Raw genomic sequence first — 21,614 nt, 5'->3', positions numbered from 1 at the left:
AAACCAATTGGGACAACCAGTGATCTCTAGAGGAAGAGTTCACACTAAGTAGGGGCAGTATTATAAAAAGATGTCCTGTTTGTATGAGGTTCCCTCAACCTCTGGCTCACCAGGCAGGGCCAAAGTACAATTTCAGTAGAGTATTTATAGCACTCCTGACAGCACTAGCCTCCCTAAGGGCTGGATGAAGGCAGGCCATGGGCTTTCCACCTCTCTCTGGCAAAAGCTTCCTGAGCAAGAAGGAGTGTGCACAGTGCACCCATTTAAAGAATATGCTGCCTTGAGGCCAAGGAAGGTTTCCCCAACAAAACTGCTTTGGAATTAGACACTTCTGTGGAGTTAGCAGTTTCCCGCATGTTATGACAGCCACTTCAATATTCTGTACTTCAATTTCCTCGTTTGTAAAAATGGGGATATTAGCACAGTAGTATTCTTTGTAAAGTGCTTTGATCTATGGCTGAGAAGTGGTAAATGGAGTTCTAAGTACTGTCTTCACAATGACTTGTGCAATGGTCTGTCAGTGTTCTATGAGATTAAAAATGTGTTTCTTCACAGCGTGCTGCAGAAGAGGAACAGTATGCCTTGCCAAACAGTATCTATACAACAGCGGAGCAGCGCCCCAATGCATACATCCCAGACGATGAAAATGTTCTCCCTTTGCCACGTCCCTATGGTGCTTTGGCTCCTTTCAAACCAACTGAACCTGGTTCAAATATGAGACACATAAGAAAACCTATTGTAAAGCCAATTGAAATCTGAACAAGTGATCTGTTCCATCTAAATCATAAGTCCAGTAGTAGCAATTGAATATGCAAAGCCAACAGCTCAATATTGTAAATGTTTTTAAATGTTTGCTAGCAGTTTGCCAAAATATTCACACTGTAAACAAAATATTTTTAAAGCAGACAGTACAGTATAGCTAAATAGTCCCTGCAGCTAATGGGGGTTCAGTATGCAAAACATAGCAGTGTTTTGAAATGTTTAGAGGAGTGAACAATAATCAAAATTGGTTTTTAACTTGTTAATAAATGCTTATAAAGTACAAACAGGTACAATAAAGAAGAAGATTTTGTAGCATTTTTTAATATTAACATAATTGAACTATGACCTTATTCATTATACAAATAAATCAATATGGGGAGCAGTTTGGACTGAAGATAATTGCCAGACATGTCTGTTTAAATAAAAAAATGGCTTCTCTCTCACTACAGACCAGTGAGAAAGCTAATCCTCCTTTATTACTGATGGCAACCGTAGTAGAGGGAACAAGTCCCATTATTGAGAAGGTGCAAGAGGGGAAGAAAGGGTGAATGCTCTTGCATACTGAGAAGTAAAGTGTAAGAAGGGCCCTGTTTCTGGGAGCTGAATCTCTCTCATTCAACACCAAAAAATAGGTACACAAGTTTGGGACCATACTCCCGTCTTTGAAACTATGCTGAGAAAGGATAACAAAGGTAGTTATACAGAGAGCTAGAGGAACATACTGGAATTAAAAAGAAAAAAAAAAGTAACATCAAATTCATTCTAGTTTCTACTTCTGAAACTTGGGCACACTTTTTTACCCAGTAAATGGAAGTACATCTTTTCCATGCTAATTCAGCATGTCTGAAGTTCACAAATTTTCCCTGTTTGGTACCAAAGCACTACTTTTTTTAAATCGCTGTTATAGCTCACAGCTAAAAAAATAAATAGGCTAGGTCAGTTCTGTATAAATATAGCTGGGAACTGAAGGGAAAAAAATCTGTAGCAATTTTAAAAAAAATCAAACACTTGATCTAAAAACATTAAAAGTCATAGGGGCAGAATTAAATACAGTTCATCAAAGCCACTGTAAAGATAAGCTTCCAAAGAAGCTTTCTTCTCCTGCTGTATTGTACAGTACATCATAAACATCAGGAAAGGTTCTTATACACATTACAGAGAGTAAATATATTAAAACCCAACTCCAAAGGCATGGGGGCAGTACTGTAAAGAGATGTACCGTCTGTATGAGGAATTTATACATCTTTATTAATACATTATATACAAAGAGTTACTCCACATTTGTTGCCTCTAGCCTATACTACGCAATCTCAAAGAATCCTTTATACATCAGTGCAATGACAGCTGCCAATTCCTCATTATTTCACAATGTAATTGGTCTGTTCTTTTTTAAGAATGTCTTGCCTGTAAGAGTAGTATTAGAATAAAAAAAAAATTCTAAAGAAACTTTTCCAACCATATTCTGAAACTTTCTACACCTACTCCTGTTCAGCCATTCCATAGTGTAAAACTAATAATAAAAACTTATTTAGCTGGAGAGCAGGGTCTGCATCAGCTCCAATCCTTCATCTTCCTTGTATTTACTAGCAAGTCTGCAATTTCAGTCTAGTCCCTCCTCAATACATGCATGAGTAGAGTGGAGCATATATTATTTCGGGCAGCCTTTTACTAGTTAATGGTTGCAACTGAAAACTGGGAGCCTTTAATATGACATTTGTTTTATAAATATTAACAATTTTTGAGAAGTATTAAACCCTGGAATTTTAGTTGCAAATATGCTTGTTGAAATGGTGATATATGTAGCAAGACTGACATGCTTTTTGAAGTAACCCAATATATTTTAGCAGTACTACAGGCCTAAAAGCATCATGGTGTGTTTCAGTGCTGTTTCCTCTACAAATTTTGCATTCACATTGTCTTCTTCCTCAAATGGATTCAGACCTGGAAAAGTACATTGAGAACATCAGCATTTACACAATAAATGTTCTTCTGCAGCAATACTTTCAATCCCCAGGACGCCATGACCAACATTTTCAATATGGGGTACCCAAAGTTAGGATTAAAATGTATTTTCATAGATGTGGAGCCCTCCTCCTGCAGTTTTCATTGATTTCACTTGGATCCTCAGCATCTCTGAAATTCAAGCCCTCAGTTTTTAAAAGTTTTGGCCCCTAGTTTTTTTCATAAAGACAAAAATATTTCTTATAAGGACCCAGGGTTCTTAAGCAAGATTCACCAAGGTTCTTAAGCATTATAATGTCTCACTAATAGGCATGCTGCTTACTACTGGAATTCTCAGCTCCAAGTTCGGTGCCCCAGCTCCTCATTCAGTACATGGAAAGAGTTCAATGCCAAAGAAAGAGATTCTCAGAATCCAGCATGCTGAGTAGGGAGCCACCTAAGGAAGTAGGGAGAGAAATGCAGAGAAAAAGGGGTGGGGGCTTAGGGCCTGGATCCACAAAGGCACGTTGGCAGCTGACTCCCATTGATCTCGGCTTTACACACCTGATTGATAAGCCATAGGGAGAGGTTTCCCTCCATTTAGGTATCTCAGCTGTGAACCCTTTCTTGGAATTAGGTGCCTAAGTCAGGTCAGCCCTTTCTTGGAAAAAGGCAGACACACCCACCTACCTCACTATACCCAGTACTTAGGGTATTCACCTAGGATGTAGGAGACCTGGGTTCAACTTCCTGCTCCGAAGCAGGCAGAGCAGGGATTTGAATGTGGGTCCCCCACATCCCAGATAAGTGCCCCAATCACTAGGCTATTAGGTATTCTGGGGTGGACCTCTCTCCATCTCTCTTCTGAGAGGTAGTCCACTTAGTATAAATATTTAAATATTCACTGGGCAGAGAGAGAAAGAGTGACTCCACAGCCTTGTGATTAGGGCACTTGCCTAGGATGTGGGAGAGTTAGGTTAAAGTCCCTGCTCCAGTAATATTTATTTATACAAAAATGAAACAGCTCCAAATAAGAGTGAGAGACACCCATCCCAGAATCCCTTATAACCTGGTGGTTGGGACTTACCCAGCATGTAGGAAAACGGGGTTCAGATCCCAGCTCCAAATCTAACAGAGCAAGAATCTGAATCTGGAACACCCCTGAAAAATTCCCAACCTGCTTGCCCCTGGCTGTCTTTTGTGTGTGCCTGACCCTAGAGGTGCACTCTGAGCACTGGGCTGCACCGGAAAGGTAGGCAGGAAAACACCTTGTTTGAGAATCCTGCTGGGGCTTTGGTCTGAGCATAGGCTTCAAGCAGCTCATTGGCTGTTGGGCAGTATCAGAACTTAGGTGGCTTTGAGCATGCCCAAGCATAGAATTTAGGTACCTATGGGGATTTAATCACCTACAGGGTTAGGTGACAGCTGAGAAGTGATTTTGCACATGTGAATGGAGCCAAAATGTTGGGCTTAAGTGACTAACTACCTCTCTAGATGCCCAAGTACCTTTGTGAATCTAGCCCATAAGGTCTGATCCAGAGTCCACTGAAGCTAATGGGAGCCTTACTATTGACTTCTATGGGGTTTTTTTTAAACAGACTCATAAAACCTTTAAAGTCTGTATCAATATAGTATCAGGTTATATGACTGAATCTGTCAGCCACTTTTATCTCAGGACACTGGGTCAAATCCTGAAGATTTTACACAGACAAAACTCTTAAATCACTGGAAGTTTTGCTTCAATGTAAATTGAAGAAGGATTTATAGAAAGTGGCCCTGGTATTGTCAGTTTCATAATACAGTTACATGAAATCCAAAGCAATGTAATTTAGGGGGGAAACTGTCATAGTAATTGTGGATTTGATTAACATTTAACCTTGGCTACTTTCCAGATTGTAGCAGACTATGCTGACCCCTTTCAAAGCTGTCAGCACCAGTCAGCTTTTTACTGGGACATAAACAAAACATATCCCACAGGGAGGAGACTCACAGACTCTACAAGATGCACTGAAGACTTTTCTATTAATTTTATGTTAGAGGCACTCAGTTGACAATACAAATGGGCACCAGTATAAAACCTTAAAATAGATTAAACAGTCAATGGGATTTAATCTCCTAAGTGCGTAAATCTCTTTTTAAATTATATTTAGGATCCTAAATCTGCTAGGCATTGCAACACTGAGTGCAGCAATGCCTGAATACCTTCAAAAATCTGGGCCTAAACCCTTTAAGGCCAGGAATTTAGGATGGTTATGATTCCCAGAAGGGAACCATGAGACAGAAATGCCAGAACTATATAAAAAGCTGGCTCAGAAATGGGGAGACCTACAAGGGAGTAGGTGGTGAGATGTGGAGAAGGATTTTCACTAAGAAAGCTACGGAAGCAGTGAGCCAAGGAGGGGCCAACGAACAGGTAGGCGCCTCTGGAAAGAGTTAAGTGGTTCAAGGCCTGAAGGAAAAACGCTAGGACAATACAGAATTGGTATAGGCTGTAGGCTCAGTGTTGGTACCACTCTTTAAAAAATACTAAGTTGGAGTTTCCAGCAAAGTGGGAGGAAGTCCCCTATCAACTGGAACACCATAGCTGATGCCTGTAGGGAAAGGGCCCTTGGTTGAGCCTGGAGAAAGCAAATTATTGCATTTTAGCTTGACAAGAAGATAGAAAGCTGCAGCCTGGGGAGGTGAATAAACTATTTAGCCCTTGGCGGGCTAAATAAACTATTTAGGACTATTTAGGACCATGTTGTTTTTAAATGTTTTGGTTGCCCCCAAAAGGAGAGAACTCTTATGGAGGTTTGGCCAGAGAGCTAAACCCCAAATTGCCCATTGGTTAGGGAGAAACTACCCACCACTGTCTGAATAAGGGGAAACAGAGTAGTGATATCAGAAAGGTAAGAAGCCCATTACACACACATGTAATTCTTATAGAAAGGTTAATATACCCATAGGTAGGTAACTACTACTGAGAGACTGTCAGGCATTCTGTATACATCCCTTCTAAAACCAAATCTTGCATGTGTGGTTTTTAATAATGCATTGCTAACCCACATGCCCCAATTGGGTTTATCACTTTGTTTTTATGTAAAGCTCTTATCCTTTAAACAATAACTGAGCTTGCAGTTATACCTGAAATAGGAAGAAGTCATTCCAGCCTCACTCTTTTGGTTTACTTCAGCCACAGCACTCTGGCTTTCCACTATACCCACTGGTGCCCTTTTGAGAGAAATTCGAACAGGAACACTTTGAGGGGCTGAGGATGTTCACAGCCATGGTGGGAACTCCAGCTCTACCCTACTGCTTTTTGTAAGCCTATTCTACACATAAACCCCAAACTCCAGCATGTGCATAGCTTCCATTAGAGGAAATGGGAGCTACAGGCCCAATCCTGCATCTATGGAAATCAATGGTGTTTGGCCGCAGTCTTTCACAGGGACAGGATAAAACCCTATGTGCACATCTAGGGACACAGAGACAGCTCATTAAAGGAACAAAGTACAGAAGGAACCCACTTCTCTTTGGTCCTTAGGCACTACTGTTATAAACATGCTGAATAATAATAAATAATAATGTTACCTTGATCCTCTACCTCTGCCAGCATATCAACTAAGTAGTTAAGTGGCAGAAACTCTAGATGGATGGACAGTCTGTCCCCCACTGGTCTGTTATGCTGTAAAGGAAAAACACTTTATATTACTTCACAAAAGTGGTAAAGCAGCTACTTAAAAACAAGTTAAAAGTGACTAACAGTCCAAATGGTAGAGTATACATTGGGCTCAAGACTATCAAAGCTAAAAGATTAAAAAACAAGCAATTGCCACCACCAAACTCTTACCTGTCTGTTCCTAAGTTTATCAAGCAAAAGTTTAACGGAGTTCCTTGCAATAAAATTAGAGTTGACAGGATGATTCCACAGCTGACTGACCTTGTGACCAATTGCCTATTAAGCAAAAAAACAAACATAAAATAGATGCAATGCAATAGTGAATCTATTGCCTTTATGTGGCAGTTTCTGTCACAATAGGTCTCACTACTTAATGACTCAGCACCAGAGTCAGAGTACACTTAGAATCATTCCATTCTCCTTTCCAACAGTGCCAATGGCTAACAGCTCATTATAGATTCCAGACTGAGAGCTGTGCCTCAACTGACTAAACCATTCCTAGAACAAAATACAGAAGACAAAGAAAGCTTTGACACTTTTTTTTTTAAATGCAGCCAAGTAAAGAAATGCTTTTTACAGAAAAATTCCATTGGTACTTTCAGTGATTGGAAACACACAACAGTCAACATATTCAAGTCAGCAGGACAGATGAAGTTCACCCTAGAGGATGTAAGGAACTAGCCAAAGCAATCTCTGAATCATTAATGATTATCTTCGAGAACTCAAGGTCCCAGAAGCTAGAGAATGATAAGCATAGTCCCATTTCCAAAAAAGGGGGAAAGGAAGTCACACAGAATCAGACCAGTCAGCCTAATTTTGATATCCAGAAAGATACTGGAACAAACTATAAAATAATCAATTTGTTCAAACCTGGAGGATAATAAAGTGATAGCTAACATTGGTTTGGCATGATTTGTTCTGGACAAATCCAGCTAATTTGACACAGTAACCAGGCTAATGGACAGGGAGGAAGCAGTAGACATCATATATCTGGATTCTAGTAAGGCTTTTGACACTGTCCCACATGACATTCTTGTGAGCAAACTAGGGAAATATGCTCTAGATGAAATTACTATAAGGTGGCAGCACAACTGGTTGAAAGATCATACTCAAAAAGTAGTTATCAATGGTTCACTGTCAAACTGGGAGGATATATCAAGTAGTGTCCTGCCGGGGATGTCTGGGGTCTGGTACTACTCAGTATTTTCATTGATGACTTGCATGATAGAGTGGAGAATATACTTATAAATTTGGAGACAACACTAAGCGGGAAGAGGTGCAAGCACTTTTGAGGACAGGATTTGAATTCAGAATGATCTTGATAAACTAGATAATTGGTCTGAAACAAACAAGACGAAAATCAATTAGGACAAGTGCGAAGGACTACACTTAGAAAGGAAAAATCAGTGCACAAATACAAAATGGGAAATAACTGGGTAAGCAGCATTACTGCTGAAAATAGTGGGGGTTATATTGGATCACAAACTGAATACAAGTCAACAGTGTGACGCTGTGGCAAAAAAGGCAAACATCATTATGGGACATATTAACAGGAGTGTCATAGGTAAGAGATTAGAGGTAACTGCTCTACTCTACTAGATACTGGTGAGACTTCAGCTGGAGTACTGTGTCCAGTTTGGGGGACCACACTAAGGAAGTCGAGAGTTCTTTTTGCTTCCTGTAACAACAAGAATCTAATGTGGTAAGAAACCTCATCAATTTATAATTGGGTAAAACCAGACCTACGGACTTAGATTGAAATGGTAATTATATATGCAAAACCTAACCACAATATGCATTACAACGTGACATCAGAAAAGCTTGTACTGCCCTGCACCATATATATTTTTAACAAGTAGTGAAGTTGGACAGGAGTAGGAAACTCCATGAATTAAAGGGAAGTGCTTATTAATCCCAGTTTTAACATGGATCACCAATACGAAATATAAAGAGAGCTAAAAAAGCCCTCTTTCCTCAGTGTGATAACCACCCCCCTCCCAATCACTGTTAAACTTAAAGAAAATGTATATGTAGCTAAAGCCTTGAAGATACACAAGGTGAACTTCATCCCTGTTCAGTGGACCAGCATGCACTATTTAATTCCTTGGTAAGCCTCTTATGATGATTTACATGGGACTTCAGTCTTGAGCTCAGATCAATTTCATAACAACTGGATCCAAAACTTTAGAAACACCCCATGCAGTTACCTCAGGAAGCCTTGTAAAGATACTAAATTTTAGCTTTTCATTCTTCTCAGTGTTGTCCAGATCTACAAATTAGAGGGGGAAATAAATAACTGACCAGGACTTCAGGCCTATGGCTTCTTAAATTAACTCAATAGCAAAATACATGTTAACTTATATTACACACACACAAACACCCCTCACCCTTTGAGATAACAGATTTGAATGTAATTATTCAGACCTATTGGGAACAATTAGAATTTGAAGCATCACCTTCCAAAAGCATAACAATTGTTTCCCAACCCTGGCAATAACAAGAAATGGTGTACAGCACAAATCTGTACCTATTTTCTTTTATCCACTGGGTAAGGACTGTGTTACAGGTTTGATTACAGTAGCATAACTGCTCTAGTTACGTTACAGTATGGTACAGTAGAACCTTGAAGTTACAAACAGCAGAGTTACAAACTGACCAGTCAACCACAACCTCATTTGGAACTGGAAGTACACAATCAGGCAGCAGCAGCAGCAGCGGAAAAAAAGAAAGCAAATACAGTACAGTACTGCGTTAAATGTAAACTATTAAAAAATAAAGGGAATGCAGCATTTTTCTTCTGCACAGTAAAGTTTCAAAACTGTATTAAGTCAATGTTCAGTTGTAAACTTTTGAAAGAACCACCATAGCGTTTTGTTCAGAGCTGCAAACATTTCAGCATTACGAACAACCTCCATTCTCAAAGTGTCTGTAACTCTGAGGTTCTACTGTATTGCTGTATTCCAATAACTGATTCAAATAAACTGAGTTTTGCTAACTGCTCCCTTTGAGCTAAACGGGCAATGAACATAGCTGTGGTCATTCTATGGTTTATGAAGCCACAAGCTGGTTTTATGAAGATGTTGGCTTTATGATGACTGCATAAAGTTGTCCTATGCCAAGAAACACAAAGTAGGATAATCTGGCTGTAAATTTGGGCAATAATTCAAGAACATAGTGATTGGCGTATATGAGAAGTGATTGTACAAAATATGATTTTCATATGCTGCTTTGTACACTACTTCTTTTTAAATGTTCACAAAACATAGCTGAAAGAACAGTGGTGAGTTTTTTAGTCTACTTACAAGAAAGCCTAATGAAAATAACCACTCTGGAGGCGTAATAGCATATTTTAAAAGTTCTTTAAAGTATGATTGTCTTAAACTCCTGGGTTTTTCTCTTTTAAAAGGACTGTATTGCCTTGTGCAGAATTTCTGGACATTCCACGAATGCCAGCACTAAAAGCATTTTGTCTGTTGTATCAATCTGAGGAAATTTGCTGAGGCATGCTAATCCAGTTATTTTGATGGCCAGAGTCTTTTTTTAAGCTATAGATAAATCCTATGAAAATCATTAAGGTTAACATTTCTGTAAATTTCCTAGTTTAAAAACGAGACTGGGATCCATGTGGTGATCTGCTGAAATTATCACAATGGATATCTCATGTTCTATCACATCAGGGATAGTGTTATGTAGGCTCATGCCCAATTTTGTCCTCTGGAACAGCTGTGCAATCACACTGACTTCAAAGCAGCTCCACAGGAATAACTTTCAACAATAACTTCCAATTCTAAGTGCAGAATTGAACCTTCGGCCCTTGTATTTTTCCTCTATGTACTGTAAGAGAAAAAAAACTCAACATTTTTAAAAAGCAGCAGCCAGTTGTGCAAAGAGCCATGGGTGTCCCTTTGAAATATATAAAGGGTATCCATTTCCAAAGCAGACTTGTTACAAAGGAATGTAATCTAAGTGTCTATTGTTAAATCCACCATACCTTTCAAAAGTTTTATAGCACATGTCTCAGTCAGCTGTAACACCCCATTATCAATGTAATGCAGCAGGGTATGCAAAGGCAGACATCTAACTCCAAGCCCTATGTGCAAAGTATGAAAACCTGCAAAGAAAGCACCACTTGTTTGTGCAACAGAAATACAAACAGTTTTGTGCAAAGCCTCTAATTACAGCCGTGCCATCCACAGCATTAAAGCTTAGTTGATAACAGTACTTTCTTTACTAACACATACACTACTATTTGTGGGAGGAGAGGAAGAGTTTATCAACACTTGCCAAACAATGTTAGTCTTCATGTTATTTAAACACCTCCACTCTCTGCAACAGTATTAAGTTACAGTTGAATACATCAATTTGAAGACTAAGCTAGAGCAATCAGTTCAAAGTAATACTACATTACAATACGGTAAAAACTCTTCTTCCCCAAAGGATTTTCTACTTATAATGTGAAACTGCTGAGTTCCCATTATCTTAACGCACTCTGCAAGGAACAGGAAATGAAACGGACGAGTCTGGAGACATGCCATAAAGTAGTTACTTTATTTTAAAATATTTTTAATTCACAAAAGAGTGCTAAATAGTCTATAAATTGTTTGTTTGCATTTAAAATTTCTTATGCATGTGTCTTTTAGTCCCCCCCGCTCAATTAATCAAGAAATAAACCTCAAAATGCGTTATATGTGGTTACTATCCATGCTCCAGCATAGCATGAACCAGCACAAAAATGGCATCAGTGCCGAGGCAGTTTTGAGATTCATGTTTCTGATCTAATAGACTCAGATCTATCCCCTCAGCATGTGGTTACACACATACTTTGGTCCCATAACTAACAGTATGATAATAAGCCAAATCCTTTTGCAAAAACATTCTTAACTGGATTAAAATCCAGACAAAAATCTATCAGGTGTCTGTAAGCCCCTTACTGCTTTGGCAAATTCAACAACATGAGATTTATAAAAATGTGAAACATTAGTGTTAAGAAATTCTTCCTAAAATTTAAAAAGAAAGTGCTTTGAAAATTATATGGGGATTATCAGAAGCTCTTGGTAATGGTAGTCTAGCACCATCAAAAGAAAAACTGGTACATTTTCATTACACCTTGTCCCATGGATTTCTTGAGACAAACTCCTTTCTAATTTATCCCTGAGTCCCTTTATATAGTCCCTGAATCTGTAACAGATTGAATAGCAATTTTAAAGTGCCTTGTAGCATTCTCACTCTTCATTTTAAATTAAGTCACCATTTTTCCATCTTTTCTCTCCTTTCTTGCTTGTGTCCTCAACTGACACATCAATTCATCTGGATGTGGGTAAGGGTCACTTATGATCAGAGATGAAAGTAAGCTGGTACGGTACGCTCAGCCGTGCGGGACTGGACTGGCTTCTCCGGCTGTGATTTAAAGGGCCTGGGGCTCCAGCTGCTGCAGGGAGCCCCGGGCCCTTTAAATCACTGCTGGATCTCCGGCAGCCGGGCTGCAGCAGTGATTTAAGGGTTTCGGAGCTCTGGTCCCTGTGGGGAGCCCTGGGTCCTTTAAATCACCACCAGAGCCCTTCCACCGCCACCCCAGGGGAGCGGCAGCAGGGCTTCAGCAGTGATTTAAAGAGCCCAGGGATCCGGTCGCTGTGAGGAGCCCTGGGCCATTTAAAGCGCCACCCAAGCCCCGATGCCAGAGCTCTGGAGACACTTTAAAGGGCCCGGGGCTCCCCGCAGTGGCAGGAGCACCGGGCCCTTTAAATCCCCACTGGATCCCTGCTGCCCCGGGTTAGTGGCAGCAGAGCTCCTGCAGGATTTAAAGGGCCCAGAGCTCTGTGGTGGCCAGAGCCCCAGGCCCTTTAATTTGCCCCTGAGCCCCAGTGCTCTCAGCCACCTCTGCAGCTGGTAGCTCTGGGGTGATTTAAAGGCCCTGGAGCTCACAGCCGAAGCCTTGAAATTTTGAAAGGCCCCACCTCTTTGGATTGAGGCCACACCCCCGCTCAGGACTCCGTTCCGGTAAATCCTTTAAGGTATTTTCATCCCTGCTTATGATCATCTTTCCTAACAGATCAAGATCACATTAACATGATGTTTGTACTCCAGTAGCCTAAAAAGCCAAAGTCACAATATTTTCAGGCCAAAGTTGCTGACTAAGCAAAACAAGAGAGTCATTCTACTCAAGTAGATTTCTGTTAAAGTATTTCAGACTGAAGAATTGGTTGCTACTCCTAAAAGCGGGACATAAAGCATCTAATGAACAGTCCAGCATCTAAAATTGTAGATTCAGGGGTTGGTTTATGGTAATGAGATACAGAGCCTTCATGTTACTGGCTCAAGTTTGTGGCCATAGTGTCCAAGAGCAGTTACTGTGTCACACTTGGTTGGTGACTCTTCTGAAAACTGGAACTGACTGAAGCCTTTCAATCTCTGCAATCTTCAAAGACTGCACAGGCACAGAAATGAAGGCATCGATAGAGCAAGCTGCTTCACGTGAGCAGACTCTTAAGCTGCAGTCAATGGTCATCTACATGGGGGCAGCTGCAGGATCAGGGCCCCTGCTCCATCCTCACAGCTGGAAATTCAGGGCTGAAATACATTAGCAGGGCAGCATGAAAAAAACAGTTTTGCCACCGGATGTCATTTATGTTGGTAGCCCTTAAAACTGAAAGTCCAACCCAGCTACTTTCTGAACTAAAAATTCATTAAAAAGGGGAAGGAAAAAAAACCCTAACTCTGGATGATGCTTTCCCACAGAATTGAAATGGTGCTCAGAAGTGAAACTTTTCAAAAACTATATGATTTGCCATCTTTGTTATGACTATTGACATTTGTTTTATTTCACTGCAGGTGTTTATGGAGAGCTCTTCCCCACACAGCTGTACTGGGTACATTTCAGGCCTGCCAAAGTTAATACAGCTTGCACTTACTGCAAATGCTATTTGTCTGGAAGACATTCAAAGCAATGCTCTTATTCTCAAGGGTGGAATAAAACAATGAAACGTGGAGATCCAGTGTCACGGGCTTACCAGGAGGCAGGGGCATACACATTCCATTGACAGCTTCTAGAATCCGACTCATGACGTGGAAAGCTGCACACTCTGCCGCGCTTCCTCGCTCGTCCCTGCATTTAATAAAACACCGTGTTAGCAGCCAAAGACATCGAACTCCCCTCATGGCTTAGTCACTTTGTGTCACAGTTAAATGAACGCATTTTAAACAGAAGGAATTCACTGTCCTAAGCTACCATCTTGGTTTATTTAAGAGTTCAAGTTACTGGATTCTAGTTCTTGTTAACAATTTGAAAAGTGGCCGTACATAATCTACGTGGAGCCCTCTGCTCACAGCATACCTAGAAGTCTGCCATTAAACAAGGAGCTACAACTTTCTAAGTAGAGTACCTAAAAGTTAGACACTTTCTGTCCATAGGTATCTACATAGGGATGTAAGTGGGCTGATTTTTCAGCACCCACAACCCAGACTCAAACCAATGGGAGCTCAGTGTGGCTTTTCTTTATGTACCTCTGCCCCGAACTAGTTGAAGCTGTCCTCTGCTGCCTACCTGGTGCTGGGTTTTCAGTCAGGTGTTAGCAATATAAATATTACCAAAACCCACTCATGGCAAGGTGGACTTGGCAAAACTATTTTGCCACATTCTACAAAACTTGCTGTAGATTAATGGAAAACTCTTGCTTACAAGCAGAGAACGCAGGACTGAAGACTGTATTTCCTCCAAACAGCTTCCATTATCCGACAGATCAGATCCAGCTAGAACAAAAAGGGACATGGATGAGTTCTTGTGTGGCCGTTAGCCTCTGCTAGCATTTCCAACACCAGTTCACGTGATAATGTGTGGATTTTAGTTCTCCTCTGATTATTCCAATCTCCTCTTAGCTGATTTCCAAACATCCACAAACAAGTGTTCAGCCCACACAGTCTCTTTCTTGTGATCCCTGGCTGACCTCCAGCTCAGAACTATTGGCCAGTGCCAGCTCCTAGCCCCACTCACCTCTGGCCCCTCTAAGCTTCTGCAGCCAACAGAGAACCTGCCCTTGTATGAGAATGTTGAAAGGATTCCCTAACCATGCTCCGTGCAGCATGCAAATCCAGCCTCATTCCCAAAACCTCAATTGCCACATAGGGCTGTTTGGAATAACCCCATTAATGTTAAATGAGAAGTGTTTTTGTAGCTCAACGCCACCGCAAACATCTGGCATGTCTCTAACACCGTTCATCTGGGGGGCTCAAAATTCTTTAGAAACACTCGTTTGGAGGGATTAACTGAACACTCCTAAGGCAAGTATCATCCCCATATTCCTGGGGGTACACGAAGGCACAGGGAGATTAAAGTTTACTTCCCCACGGTACAGTGATGAACTCCCAGCACAAGCCAGATAACTCTGACTAACATTCCAATATTTTCCAAGTTCAAAACTTTTTGGACGTGATAGGAAATTCCAGTTGAAATACTCTGGAGTTCAGCAGTTTCTCTTTCATTTCCAGAAAATGACAATGACTTCCAATTTTCAGGCATAAGCCAGAAAAACCACACCTCCTGTCTGGAAAGGCTTTCATTTCTGGTCCAGCAAGCAAAGAGTCCTTAGTCTAACTACACTTTGGCTACATCTGGAGTTTTAGCACACAGAAGTTTCTAAAGGAGTTCCCAACAGTTATGCCACAGCCATTTGCTATGCTATTACTTGCATGACAAAACTGGATGTCTGCGGGGACTTGGTAGAGTTTGACTAAGCACATACTGATCCAGCTTCTACCCAGTTCAGAAAATTGCAGCTTACAGGTGTCATTTGGTTCGGCTATAATGTTGGAACCAAATTTTGAGTGCGTGCAAGTCATTTTATGTTGTTTGTATTCTGCTAGCACTTCAAACTCCCCACTGTGCTAGCTGTACAAAGACAATCCCTGCCCCACAGTTCCTGCAATCAAATACACAAGACAAAGTGTGGGGAAAAGGAAGCATTGTTGTTGCTTTCCAGATGGGGGACAATAAGTGACTTGCCCACAGTCAGCTAGTGAGTCTGCGGTAGAACAAGACATGAACATTAATCCAGTGCATTAACCACCAGAACATGATCCATCTCAGTAAGAGTGAACATGGAGTAGAAACTGGAAGAGCAGTATAAGACTCACCTCTTGGTACACTTAAAACTGAACTGGAGAAAATCCAGATAAAAAACATCAATAGCAAAATGGAGTAGACCAGCCAATACTGCAGCGACAGGGTTAATATTTTCTAGAGTGCCTATGCCACGTTTGAATTTTTATGCCTTACTTTCTGAGATGCTGAGGTTCCACTGCAGTGTTCAGCCACTCTGGCTTTTCTAAGGTACTTCTGTGATGATTAAGGCTGCATGTTTGTCACGGAGATCACAGAAGTCACGGCAGCAGATTGGGTGTGTGGCAGGGGACTCAGGGCTAGGGCTGGGGCAGTGGGTTGGGGTACAGGTGGCACTTATCTAGGGGTGGTGCTTCCCAGCTCCCACCAGCATGTCCCTGCAGCTCCTAGGCAGAGGGGCCCAGGGGCTTCGCACACTGCCCGTGCCTGCAGGTGCTGCCCCCACAGCTCCCACTGGCTGCAGTTCCCAGCCAATGGGAGCTGCTGAGGTGGCACTTGTGACGGGAGCAGCGTGAGGAGTCCCCCTGGCCTTCCCTCCCCCTAGGAACTACAGTGACATGCTGGTGGGAGCTGGGTAGGGAACCTGCTAGCCCCACCAACCCTCCTACCCCCCAGCACCAGCAGGGGTCCTGGGTCACACGCTGCCACTGCCTGCCCCCCCAGTACAGATCCCAGGCTGCACGTCACCACCCACCCTCCCCCTCCCCAGTGCCAGCTGGGGTCCCGGACTGCATGCTGCTGCTTGCCTCTCCCCAAGCACAGCGGGGGTCCCGGGCCACCACCCCCCCCAGCACCCATGGCATCCCTGGACTGTCTCCCCTCCCGCCCCCACAGCAGACCGCTGGACCAAGTTTTAGTCAGGGGTCTATGGTAATGGACAGATCACGGGCTGTGAATTTTTGTTCACTGCCCATGACCCATCCATGACTTTTGCTAAAAATACCCGTTACTAAAACACAGCTTCGCGATGATCTATGAATGCCAAGAACAAAACTAAACCCATTTTTCATTACTTCCTGCTTTGCGGTTCCTGCCCTGCCATACACTGCTGAGATTACATTAAAGAATGCTGGAAAGAGAATCACATTCAGGCCACCTGACCGATAAATGGGGTATGGGAAATGTAAAGATGTTATGAATTCAGTGAGAACTCCCAACCAGGATGAGGGGAGATGCACGTCTAGTGATGGACTTCTAAAAGAATCTTGCAAAGTGTGCCTGCCAAATGGTTGGAGTAATTTTTATGGGCATCTTGCCTGTGTTTGTAACAACTTTGTTTAGTTTCTGTTAAGGCGCCCACAGGAATGGAAGCCTATAAATTGCATATTAAGAGAATTCTTGCTTTAGGTGACATTAAAGAGCAAAATTCATCACAGATTTTGTTATTAAATAGTGGGGGTTATTTTAAAGGCTCAGTCTAAATTGATTTGTTTTGCCAGAAACTTTGGCAGAACAGGGCTAAATAAGCATTCTGACACCAAGAATTTCTTGTCTTTGTTTAGATTAAGAGGGAACACATGAAAATGAGAAAACCATAGCAAAAGAGAAAATGCACCCCAGTTCTACTTTAAGCATCAAACATTCATGCTGCAAGGAATTTTACAGTTCTTATTTTATCAGTGACTAGTTTTCTTCTCCAATCTTTCTTATTATAGACACACAGATCTAGAAAATAGATACTGGTTACTGAGCAATGAGCCATGCACAAGACACAAAGAAAATGACAGTCCCTGCCCAGAGAAAATGATCTAAAAAACCAAAGTTCCGATAGTAACTTAAATTTGGAAAATAAGGGGCAAAAATTCAAACTAACCAGTTTTGAAACATATTCCAGAACTATCTGGTCAACCTTCATTTTTCCAACATATTGTAGATGCCTCATAAGATGATCTTTCAACTGAGCAACCATCTGGAAAAGGAAAACAGCCATTTAGATGTCTTCTCAAAGTTCAAGCAGGTGCAAGTGCCAATTCACATGAACTAACACAACAATCTTCTGTCTGTGGCAAACAAACATGATTTGCACTGAGATCACTAGCTATCACACATTCTCACCAAAGAAAAAAGTGATTTTAAACAGACAAAATTATAACTTAGTATAGATCCAGCTCAATGGACCAATGAACATAACACGAGGCCTTCAGTTATCCCTGGACCACACTTCTCTGCCTAACAGGAGAAAGCCTGCAAATCTAAATCGCTATAAATGCTACTAAGTTACAGTGGTTGCATATATCACAACACATGGCTACAATTTCTATGCAGTCCTTTGCCTGAAAAAAGAAGATTCTTAAATATTCCAGTTCTCAGCATTCAACTTTAGGTCATGGAGAAAGAATTATTAGGACTTGGACAAGAGGGCCAGACTGAGAAAGGAGTCCATAAAGAGCCCTAGATTTTGAGTGGCAGAGAACAGGAGAGGTGCTGAGGGTTTCAGAGGCAAGATGAGGTGTTCAGTTCTAGCCGTGCTGAGTTTGAACAGGTCACGAAATCTGCAGGAGGAGATGTCCAACAGATTGGCTAAGATTTGGGACTGGATGGAGGGGGACAGCTCAGGAGTGGAGATCTAAATTTGTGAGTCATCAACATGCAGTCAGTAGATGAAGCCATGTGAGATCACCCAGGGAAAATGGTGTAAAGGAGGAGGTGGCCCATAGATGTAATGGGGTTACAAGTGAAGTAGAGGGCAGACGAAAAACAAAGGAGAATGTGGAAAGAGTGTTCAGTGGGGAGCAGGAAAAGGAAAAAGGATCATGCGGGATCTCATTGATCTTCTTTTTGAAAGTTAGCCAGCTCTTGAAAAGAGGGAGGACGACATGGGAGAGGGATTAGAAGGGAGCTAAAAACTGAAAGTAAGTGACAGGGGCTTGGGGTGATGCCCGGTGAGGATGGAAAGTCAGTGTTTAGGCAAGAAGTACAGCAACATATAAGAAAAAGAGCAAGCTTGTACTGGAGGAAGTCAGGTTTTGACAAATTAGCTATTAGCTATGATTTGCCTCCTAATTTTCATTTTTAGGGTTTAGTGTTTTGACCTGGGAGAAGAGAATGAAACCAATTCCTGCATGGCAGCATGTTCTGTCCCATTTCTAGTCCCAACATGGATTAGCCTAAGCCAGTGGTGGGCAACCTGCGGCCCATGAGAGTAATCCACTGGTGGGCCGTGAGACAGTTTGTTTACATTGACCATCTGCAGGCAGGGCCACCCAGTGGCCGTGGTTTACTGTTCCCAGCCAACGGGAGCTGTGGGTGTCCATGCCTGCTGACCGTCTATGTAAACAAACTGTCTCGTGGCCTGCCAGCGGATCACCCTGAGGGGCTGTGTGGCCTGAGCGATCTTCTAGTGAACCATTGAATAAAAGACTTCGCAAGAAAAACTACAACTAAATACTATCGAACTTATTCTTTACATTGATCAAGGTTGCGTGTCTTCTACTGCACAGGATGTAAAAAAAACACTTACTAGTCCGATTAATAATCGCTGCGGGTAGTCTTCCTCTTGAAAAAGAGGAACTAGCCTTTCCTCTGAAATAAACAGAATTAATATCATTCAAATACGTGATTCTGCAGAATTAGTGAGAGACTTCAGGGACTCTGAGGAGAAACAAACAGGAGGCACAGCGTTCCCATTCCTAGACGGATTCAGAGAACAGTGACGGAACAGAAAGTTGTCACAAGGCAGACTTCCCCAGCTGCTCTAATATGGAGGCATTTGTGAAAAAAAGCTTATTCTCTTCCCCTCAGTTCTCTTATACAATAGCATCGCACTTTGTTTCTATAGCTCTTTCAATCTCTAAGACAAATGTTGCCACCACCATTAGCCCTTTAGAGCCAGCAGGGCCAGAAAACCCAGTGGTAACAAGAATACAAAATGCACACTGTTCAGATCTTGACATTTACAACTCTCACCAAGGGCAAACATCTGGGCGGGTTTGCTATACAACTGGTTAGAGCAAAGTAGCCTTTGCACAGAATGCACCTCCTACACTCACAGCAGAACTCTTTGGCCTGGCTATTTCAGTTACAAATTGCTGAGTAAGGTGAATCTCAATATCCGACAGCACTCCCTTTAACTGCATGGAAGAAAGAGCTTACAAAATAAAAGAACAGGTATAGAATACAACAGGCAGAGCCTGGCATCTTCTGACTCCTTACGAGTTCTTCCTGTCCTGTGAGATCAAACTAACAGCCTGACTCTGCAAAATGCTGAGCAGCTCCACGGACTGGGATTAGAGGGCTTCACTTGACATCTTCAAAACTGGCCCCTAAATTTTTAAGGATTTCCCTTTAACTATCTTTTGCCTGCCTTGAAGTATATGTATTTAGCTACTCCTTGGGCAAGCCACCTAGCCCCCTCTACCTCACTTTCCCTATCTGTACAAAGATGGGTCTGGCTAGCCCCATTTTAAAATGCCGGGAGATCTATGGATAAAATGAACTAGGTAAATGCTCACTATTACTATTACTAACTAGAAAGTCTATAGGCACAGTTGAGGTTCTGACACAAATGAACTGTTCAGACAAGTGTATGGTTCTTACACCAGCATCTTTAGAAGACAGGGCAGTGGTTGCAGCGTAAGGCTACAGAAGTTTAGCTAAGGCCACATGGGGTCCTAAAAGTCAGAATCCAAAGCAATGGTTGAAGGATAGGGGAGGGGATCATAATGTTGGCTACTGGAAATTAATGTTGCCTTTATATTCTAGACGTGTTTGAATTTGTTTAAAGCTTTTAAATGAGTGACCAATACTTAGACTAGCACAGTGATGTGGGACTGCAGTCTAGAAATCTTGATCAGCTTGTGAATGGAAACCTGAATCACGTGATAGAAGTGATACAAAGAATAAGAGAGGTCCTGAAAGACTCAAAATGCCTAGCAACGGAAACAAGAATAGCAACTTATGATTTGTCAATGAATTTTACGGAAACTAAGTTTTAACTAATTTTTAAACTAATAAGTAGTGGTCTTGAAGGTCATTCTAGCATTTCTGAAATGATTCTGAGATGCTACTGATCAGCCCTGCTCAGCAACTGATTGAGTCTAGTGCCTTGTCTCCTCCAGGATTTTTCTACCATAATCTCCCAATGGTTGCAGCTCTGTAGCGGTAGCACTGTAGAAAGTTGATTTAACAATCATCTATCTCAGGGGTCGGCAACCTTTCAGAAGTGGTGTGCTGAGTCTTCATTTATTCACTCTAATTTAAGATTTTGTACGCCAGTAATACATTTTAAACATTTTTAGAAGGTCTTTTTCTATAAGTCTATAATATATAACTAAATTATTGCTGTATGTAAAGTAAATTAGGTTTTTAAAATGTATAAGAAGCTTCATTTAAAATTAAATCAAAATGCAGAGCCCTCTGGACCAGTGGCCAGGACCGAGGCAGTGTGAGTGTCACTGAAAATTGGCACACGTGCCATAGGTTGCCTACCCTTGATCTGTCCCTTCCTTAAGGAAAACTCCTTATGTAGATAAAGCCTAGATTACTGTGTTTGTCTAGATCATTTTCAAACCTGCTCTTCAATCTCACCCAGGTCTCTTGATGCTGTAACTATACATCAGAGAGAGACTCTTTTCCTGCATTTTAGTTACCCAGCTCATCCCTCAGATCCTTCAAGGGCAAACAGGTTCAAAACATATTTGAAAATGAATGTTTCAGGCCATGGTATGTAGACTGTAACCATTTTAGCATCCTACCAAGCCACAGACTGCATCAGTGCATGTTTTCCTTACCCAAGTTCCATGCAGCAAGATTGGAAAGCACCCTAGGGAGGGAAAATTGAATTTAAATACTGCTTCAAAAGGATAGACACACACTGAAAAGTTACTTATCTACACGCAGCTAATCAGATTTTAAATTGCATGTATTGGCCATGTTAAACTAGCTCAGTGTATTAAGGATAGTGGCATAAAATTAACTTAAACGTGTTTTTAAAGGAAGAAATCTTCATTTCTAATGTTCAGTCTTAAAGCCCAGAAAAGACGGTTACTCACCTTTGTAACTGTTGTTCTTCGAGATGTGTTGCTCATATTCATTCCAAGTAGGTGTGCGCGCGCCGCGTGCACGTTCGTCGGAAGAATTTTCCCCTAGCAACACCCGGCGGGTCGGCAGGCGCCCCCTGGCGTGGCGCCTTTGCGGCAC

At 41.7% G+C, this 21,614-nt stretch overlaps 2 protein-coding genes across 4 annotated transcripts in view; one reads left to right on the top strand and one right to left on the bottom strand.

Moving 5' to 3' along the window:
• CCDC146 (coiled-coil domain containing 146) overlaps positions 1-1,228 on the top strand; it is a 121,454-nt gene extending 120,226 nt beyond the window's left edge. For 2 of the 3 annotated variants that reach the window (XM_032778858.2, XM_075064562.1), the window contains exon 17: positions 556-1,227. In XM_032778858.2, the coding sequence (XP_032634749.1) occupies positions 556-759 (204 nt within the window). In that variant the 3' untranslated portion in view covers positions 760-1,227. Of the gene's footprint in view, positions 1-555 lie in introns of all 3 variants that reach the window. The other variant, XM_032778855.2, reaches the window with a different exon arrangement.
• A 1-nt stretch (position 1,229) lies between these two features.
• The window catches only part of GSAP (gamma-secretase activating protein), a 109,763-nt gene continuing 89,378 nt past the window's right edge, over positions 1,230-21,614 (bottom strand). The window contains exons 20-26 of the mRNA XM_075064582.1: positions 14,040-14,110; positions 13,372-13,466; positions 10,356-10,475; positions 8,572-8,633; positions 6,536-6,640; positions 6,277-6,370; positions 1,230-2,703 (exon numbers count right to left, since the gene is read on the bottom strand). Coding sequence (XP_074920683.1) covers positions 2,612-2,703; positions 6,277-6,370; positions 6,536-6,640; positions 8,572-8,633; positions 10,356-10,475; positions 13,372-13,466; positions 14,040-14,110 — 639 coding nt within the window. The 3' untranslated portion in view covers positions 1,230-2,611. The remainder of the gene's footprint in view (positions 2,704-6,276; positions 6,371-6,535; positions 6,641-8,571; positions 8,634-10,355; positions 10,476-13,371; positions 13,467-14,039; positions 14,111-21,614) is intronic.

This window comes from Chelonoidis abingdonii, chromosome 1, assembly GCF_003597395.2.
Source record: "Chelonoidis abingdonii isolate Lonesome George chromosome 1, CheloAbing_2.0, whole genome shotgun sequence".
Classification (NCBI taxonomy): domain Eukaryota; kingdom Metazoa; phylum Chordata; order Testudines; family Testudinidae; genus Chelonoidis; species Chelonoidis abingdonii.
The sequence above is the reverse complement of the archived record's forward strand: the minus strand, read 5'-3'. Positions and strand labels throughout refer to the sequence as shown.